The following is a 7742-nucleotide window of genomic DNA, read 5'->3' as shown; positions in this document are numbered from 1 at the left end:
TTTCATGAGGTTGTCTACCGAACTTGAAGCTTTAGAATGATCCTTTATCCTAAGAGGGAAAGGTGGTTTCTCAATGTAAGCACTGGGTACCACAGGATCATTATAGGCAATGACTCTCTCTTCAACTGGAGTGGGTTTAACTACGTTGACTTCTAAAGGAGGATGAAATTTAATCCACTTCTCTTTGGGGAGATCAACATGAGCATCAAAAGATTCACACAATGAATCTACTATCTCAGAGTCAAGTCCATACTTAGCGCTAAAGTCACAAAAAGTATTTGTCTCAACAAAGGATTTAACGCAATCAAAAGTGAAATTCATACCTGACTCCTTACCTTCTTCAAGCTCCCAATCTTCAGAGTTTTGTTTGATTCTCTCCAATAAATTCCACTTGAAGTCAATATCTCTCTTCATAAAAGAACCGGTACAAGAAGTGTCAAGCATGGTGCGATCATCATGAGAAAGGCGAGCATAGAAGTTCTGAATGATAATTTCTCTCGAGAGCTCATGATTGGGGCATGAATATAGCATTGATTTAAGCCTCCCCCAAGCTTGAGCGATGCTTTTTTCTGTCACGAGGCCAAAAATTGTAAATATAATTCTGATCACGATGTACTAAATGCATAGGATAAAACTTTTGATGAAATTCCAATTTCAACCGATTGTAGTCCCATGATCCAGTATCATCACATAGCCTATACCATGTCAACGCCTTATCCTTCAAAGATAAAGGAAAGACCTTATCTACTTACTACTTTCCAATGCCTTTCTCTAGGCCCAAATGATGGTGAAGTGTTATGTAGTCGACGTTCACATAACACCACTAGAGGAAAAACAACATACAACATATCAAAATACCGAACGAATACCAAATTCACATGACTATTATTAGCATGACTTATCCCATGTCCTCAGGAACAAAAGTAACTACTCACAAAGCATAATCATAATCATGATCAGAGGTGTAATGAGTAGCATCAAGGATATGAACATAAACTCTTCCACCAAATAATCCAACTAGCATCAACTACAAAGAGTAATCAACACTACTAGCAACCTTACAAGTACATTTCGGAGTCGCGAGACAGAGATTGGTTACAAGAGATGAACTAGGGTTTGGAGATTAGATGGTGCTGATGAAGATGTTGATGGTGACGAGTCCCCTCTGATGAGAGGAGTGTTGGTGATGACGATGGCGACGATTTCCCCCTCCGAGAGGGAAGTTTCCCCGGCAGGATCGTCCTGTCGGAGCTCTAGATTGGTTCTGCTCAAATTCCGCCTCGTGGCAGTGGCGAAACCACGAGGAAGCTCCCCTCATGATTTTTTTTCTGGACGAAACCCTCCATATAGCAAAAGAGGGGGGCAAGTGGGCCAACAGGGTGCCCACAAGCCCCCATGGCGCGACCTGGGGGGTGGTCGCGCCGTGCAGGCTTGTGGCCACCCCGTGGCCCTCCTCGGTACTTCTTCGGCCCGGTATTTTTATATATTGGGAAAACAATCTCTGTTGATTTTCACGGCGTTTGGAGTTGCGCAGAATAGGTATCTCAACTTTGCTCCACTTTCAGGCCAGAATTCCAGTTGCCGGTATTCTCCCTCTTCATGTAAACCTTACAAAATAAGAGAGAAAAGGCATAAGAATAGTACCTTGAAGTGAAATAACAGCCAAAGAAGCGATAAATATCAACGTGGAAACATGATGCAAAAGGGACGTATCATCGAGCTCGTCGCGGGTCGGGGAACCCGCCATGGCACGAGCGGGGTGTGTCGACGCAGCGGCGGGGGAGCCCGCCATGGCACATGCAGTAGGGGCCGACGCAGCCTCAGCCGACACGACCACTGAGGAGGGCGGCGGAGGGCCGGAGACCTGGGCAGACTCGACCTCGGGGGAGGAAGCCCTGAACCCGAGTGGCGCGGGTAGCAGCCGCTGAGCCGGTGGTGCCGCGGAGCTGCGCAGTTGTACGTCGTGCCCAGAGTAAGGCGAGGTGGGTGACGTCGAGGCGTCCGGGGCCGGAGGTACCTGGAAGAAAGGAAATACCGTCTCAACGAAGTATACATGCCGCAAGGTGTACAAGCAGGGAGTGACAGGATCATAACACCGTTAACCTTTATTGTTAGAGGAATAGTCGAGAAAGATACACAGAAGAGAATGGGGAGCAAGTTTATGAGGAGCGGTGGCGGCGGTTCTAGGGTAGCAAAGGCCTCCAAAGATGCGAAGACCGTCGTAGGACAGAGGTGCCCCGAAGAGGAGGTGATGAGGGGCGTAGTTCCACCTTGGACGACATGGACGGATGTTAATGGGAAGTGTAGCGGTGGCGAGGGCATCAGGCCAGAATCGAGTGGGCACGTTAGCATGGAAGAGTAACGTGGGAGTGCAATCATTAAGAGTGTGAAGAATGCGCTCGGCACAGCCGTTTTGCTGCGAGGTGTATGGGAAAGTGAGGCGGAAGGTGGTGCCGTGAGAGGCAAGGAAAGTGCGAAGAGTGAGGTTGTCAAACTCTTTTCCATTGTCAGTTTGGAGTGCAAGTATAGGACGACCGAACTATGTGGTGACATAGGCGAAAAAGGAGGTAAGTGTGGCGAGAGCATCGGATTTACGACGAAGAGGAAAAGTCCAGACATAACGAGAGTAATCATCTAAAATCACCAAATAGTATAGATAGCCCGTGTTACTTGCAACATGAGACGTCCAAACATCACTATGAAGTTGCTGAAATGGAAAAGAGGAAATGGTGGTAGACGCACTAAAGGGAAGATGAACGTGCTTGCCTAAGCGTCAAGCCTCACAAGTATGTTCATCGAGTTTATTACATGGGAAAGATAAGATCCTAAGAATTTGACGCAAAACGGTGGGGTTGGGGTGGCCCAAGCGAGCATGCTAGAGGTCAACGCTGGCGGCCCATGCAGCGGGTGGGGAAGAAGTAGCACCGGCGTGCACATGATAGAGATCCTCGGGGCTGTCACATCGGTGGAGCACCATTCGTGTGCGGGCGTCCTTCAGAGAAAAACCAGCACCGTCAAATTCAACAGTAAGAGGATTCTCACGAGCAAGACAACGAACGGAGACAAGATTGGTTACTAGTTCAAGTGAAACAAGAATGTTGGACATGGTGATAGGGGTGGACGTGGAAGGGAAACTAGTGCTACCTATGTGAGTGATGGGAAGGGAGGAACCGTTGCCAACGGTGATACGAGTAGGCGTATGAACGGGGGTAGAAGAGATGAGGTTACCGGGATGAGTTGTCATGTGCGCGGTAGCACCGGTGCCCATGTACCAGCCGCCACCGCCACCATAGTGATGCGGCAAGGGTGTCGAGTGGAGAGCCACCAGGAGGGAGGGATCCCATGGGGCGGGTGTCAGTGTAGGCAGAGGACCTCCATAGGATGGCATCGGGGCTAGGGCGTCGTAGGTGCCGAGAGGCAGCAGCGACGCGAGGGGGGCGCCGTAGCTGGCGTCGGCCGGCTGCTGGGGCATGCCGAAGAAGGCCTGGTGACCGGCGGGGCCCGAACCAAGGAGATCGGGCGCGGGGCCCCGTGGGACCGGCATGTGGTAGGCATGCACGACACGTGTCCACGGGTTTTGCCCGACGGTCCAAGGCGGAAGAGGAGGCTGGTGGTGCGGTGCCCCCCATCGGCCTGCTGCTGCTGTTGTGGCTGGCGGCGACCCCCGTCGCCCCGCCGGTTGCGTTGGCTCCCTCCGCCCTTTGCCTTGCTGTTGGGGAGGTGCGGGGGGCGAACGAGGCACAGGTGGCAGAGGGAAGTAGCCAGGGGGCGCGGCTGGCCCGACGGTGTCGGTGGAGCGCAGGTGGTGCCGGCTGCAAGGGCGGTGTGGTGGACTCGCTGCTTCACCTTCAACATGCGGTGCTCCTCAAGCTTGAGGTACGCAACAGCGCGGGGCAGGTGGGCTTCAGCATCAAGGTGAGGTTGGAGGCCGCGTGGCCGAAGTCCTCGTTGAGGCCGGCGATGAGGGTGCTCAACATGAGTTCATCGAAGATTTTAGCCCCGATATCACGAAGCTCATCGGCGAGCATCTTAAGTCGCATGCAGTACTTATCGATGGAGTTATCCTGGTGACAGCCGAAGAACTCCTGCTGCAGGAAGACAAGACGCTAAAGTTTGTTGTCGGTGAAGAGTGTGTTGATCTTGTCCCATACGGCGCACGCGGTGTCGTCGTCGACGATGACCGTGTGAAATATGTCCTTCGAGATGGTTTGGTAAAACCATCGGATGAACGTCGCCTCAATGGCGGACCACTCCGGGTCACCCTTCATGAAGTCGGCGTCCACGGAACCGTCGATGTGCTTAGTGAGGTAGTACTCGTGGAAGACAAGGGTGAAGTAGGTCTTCGACGCATAGTATGAATTGATGAAGCTGTCGAGGCAGACGGAGACCCGGGCCTCAATGTTGAGATCGCGGCTGGCGGTGGCGGAGGTCTCGGGACCCGCGAAGGGGGAGGTCTCGGGACCCGCGAAGGGGTTGGACGAGTGGGTGGTAGAGGAACCGGGAGAGGCCATCAGAGGGTGCGGCGGTGGGTGGTGGGTGGTGATCGTTGGTACGTGGCGGCGGTTGCGGCGGTGTGGGAAGGCGCGGCGGCGACGACTGCGGTGGTGGGGGCGACCGGGTGCTGCGGCGCAACGGTGTTGGATGGGGCGCGGAGTGGCGGTGGGAGGTGGTGGCGGGAGAGGTGGCACGACGGGGCGGCTGCGACGACGTGGGAGATCGCGGCGACAACAGCGGATTGGCAAAGAAAGAGAGGAACATGCAGCGGAAGGAGGTGGCACGTAGCGGTGGCGGTGTGGGGAAGGGACATGGCGACGACTTGGTGCAGAGGTGGTGGGTAGAGACGGCGGCGGCTGCGGAAGAGGGCGTGGCGGCGGCGGCTAAAACCCTAGGGTTTGGATCGAGAGGATGATACCACGTAAAGAAAAAGGAGTTGGCAATACAATAGTTAATGTATTGATGGGTGCCAAGGACACATACATATAAGGTACAAGTGGACCTCTATCTCAACTATACAAGGTTAGGAGATGGACCAAACTATACGCAATATACATACAACATATGTTCAACATGGAGTGACACCGGAGTTAGAGGGGCTTGGTTGTCAACTTCAAACAGATTTTACTCGTCCTCTAGCTAGGTCGCGCCTTGTGTTGGACGTTAATGTTTTCTTATCTTCCGTAACCTTGTTATTTGTTTGGTTTTTGACTCGGAAAAATCAAGACCAAATCTTTAAGGAGTGACTCTTAACCTTGGCAGAGCAATATATTCGTTGCGAAGGTATCCCCTCCCCATCGATGACAGTTAAAAAAAACGCATAGTAAAAAAATGAGAAAATACTCTTTCCATTTCAAAATAAATATTTTAATTTTATGTTAGATTTAATATAAAATTATACTAAGCTTAAGATATTTATTTTAAAACGGTGAAATATATATCAGCATACCGTGTTATTTGTGGCGGAACATATATAGTGAGGCGAAACTATTTGAAACCACTTTGGGGATTGGCTTCTTTGTTTGTCGACGTCTAATCTAGTTGTACAGCATCACATCACTTTGAGTCATATGGCTTATCCCTGTCCCCGATTATGGCTGCAAAATCGGCAATAAATGAAGAGACAAACAATCCATCGAGTACTAGGTCTATTTCCTCGAGTCGTGTGGTACTACTGCGCTACATCTTTTCATGTTGCACAAAATGAGTTACTGGTGTATTTATTTCCGATAAAGACAAAATGAGTTATATGGTAAAACAAAGGCAAAAATAGAAGAGCATGAAGCATAGATACATAGTGTCATAGTGGGCAGTTGTTTCCGAAATGAAACTGGAAAAACCAATTGCAGGATGTAGGAAAATACTGTAGGATTCACCAGAGCAACTTACATTTTTACAGAATTCTGAGAGGAAAAGGGCTAGACTGAGAGCTGGGATCGAGAAATAGGCATGTGTGCAGAGAGACGTTCTCTGTTCACGTCTTATCCCATCCGATCCGAGTAGTCGCGCGCCCATTTCCACACTGCAAAGAAGTGGCATGCAAGCAACCGGAAGGAGGCCACTGCCGCAGCAAACCCAAAGAAGAAACATGGAGTAGTAATTTACATACGTCTACTCTACCACGTGTACTACAGATAATCACATTTTACAGGGTGGCCATGCGTGCTCTGCACTCCTACTGACGGGACGCCCCTGCGGCAGCTGCGCAGCAGCTCGCGGCAGGCGCGGACGTGACGGCGTCGTGCGACAGTGGGCTGGAGAACACGGCCTCCCATACGTCGCCGAAGGCGTCGACGATGTCGCGGCGGTGGCGCTGGTCGTTGAGCGCCAGGAAGCACCGCAGCAGCCGCTCCAGCCCGTCGGCGTCGTAGATGCCGCGGCCCACCACCATCTCCGCCATGGACCGCCGGAAGTCGGCCCGGGGGTCGTCCGAGCGCTTCACCACCGCGAAGCTCCCGGCCACCACCGCCTCCGCCTCCGCCGCGACGGCGCCGGACCTCCCGCTCACGCCCGACGAGGTCTCCGTCGTGGTGGACGTCACCAGCGTCGTCTCCGCCTCGACGCTGCGGCTGCTGTACGCGCTCGGCTCCTCGCTGCTGCTGAACCACCCGCTGTCGCCGGACGACAGGCTCTCTATGGCCGCCTTGCGGTGGAGCCGACGGCGGCGCCGGGAGCGCCGCAGCCGGCGCCGCGCGTCGATCTTGAGGCGGGGCGTGTCGTCGCCGTCGGTGGCGGCCTCGATGACGTGCCAGTGGGAGCTTTTCAGCCAGCGGTAGGCCGGCGTTCCACGGGCCGGAGGGAGGTCGTCGGCAGTGTAGTCGGCAGCGCAGCCCCTCGCACTGCAGGTTTCCGGTGGCAGGGGCCGCCGGTGAGGGAGGCCGCGCGGACAGCATCCGCCGGCGGGGGGCGTGAGGGCCGGTGAGATGTGCTTGGCGAGGAGGTTGGTGGAGGGGGTGACCACGGCGGCGGCGGACGGGGAGCGGCAAGAATGGAAGAGGCGCTTGGCCATGGGTGACGAGCGACGCGCACGGCCGGATGGTGCGGCGTGGCAGGTGCAGTGTGTTGTGGCGTAAATGAGGCCGGCGTGGGGAAGTTTATATATTGGGAAACAACTGTGTGGTGAGAGGATGTGTGTTGGAGGAGGACCCGGCAAGAGGAGGGGCATGTTTTTATTGGGTTTGAACTGGCTGGGAAATTATCAGTGACAGAGACTGTGTTTGTGGAGTATTCCGTGCACCATGATGTGGGGTTTATACGATTTTCCTGCTCCTTCCATGAGAAATATCGAGCTATAACAATCATGAACGTCATTACAGACACCTAGCATACCGAAAACTGATTTTGCGGAGTTTAAAGATGACAACAAGACAATAAACATGTGTTCTTGACATGTAAGAGCATCTACAACACATAATTTGCAAATTTGGATCTTCAAATATCCGCACACGCGCGTCCGCTCACACTGATCGGACATGCCTCATTTGTTTTCTTTCACACCCGCATTTCTCATATCTAAACCCTTAAAACTATATAAACACATGCAACACTACGTAAAAGTACAACAACACCGAGTTCATTGGATCACATTGCATCGCCGGACAAAAGGGGGCATAATTCATTGGCAAATCCATAGACCAAACTACTTACAACATACTAAAAATATAAACATAACAGGGAAAGGACGGAGGAAATCACCATTTGCTTGTCGACCCCTTCCCCTTTTGGTTGTCGATGGGGCTGTGCCCCTC

At 52.7% G+C, this 7742-nt stretch overlaps 1 protein-coding gene across 1 annotated transcript; it reads right to left on the bottom strand.

Moving 5' to 3' along the window:
* Window positions 1-5847: 5847 nt before the first annotated feature.
* LOC123446911 (transcription repressor OFP7-like) lies at window positions 5848-7273 on the bottom strand. The gene has a single exon (XM_045123457.1). The coding sequence runs from the start codon at window positions 7157-7159 to the stop codon at window positions 6170-6172; it is 990 nt and encodes a 329-aa protein (XP_044979392.1). The 5' UTR covers window positions 7160-7273; the 3' UTR covers window positions 5848-6169.
* Window positions 7274-7742: the final 469 nt, after the last annotated feature.

This window comes from Hordeum vulgare, chromosome 4H, assembly GCF_904849725.1.
Source record: "Hordeum vulgare subsp. vulgare chromosome 4H, MorexV3_pseudomolecules_assembly, whole genome shotgun sequence".
Lineage (NCBI taxonomy): Eukaryota > Viridiplantae > Streptophyta > Magnoliopsida > Poales > Poaceae > Hordeum > Hordeum vulgare.
The sequence above is the reverse complement of the archived record's forward strand: the minus strand, read 5'-3'. Positions and strand labels throughout refer to the sequence as shown.

Coding starts and splice junctions, on each gene's coding strand:
- LOC123446911 (XM_045123457.1), bottom strand. CDS start 7,159: ATGCCCCTCCTCTTGCCGGGTCCTCCTCCAACACACATCCTCTCACCA.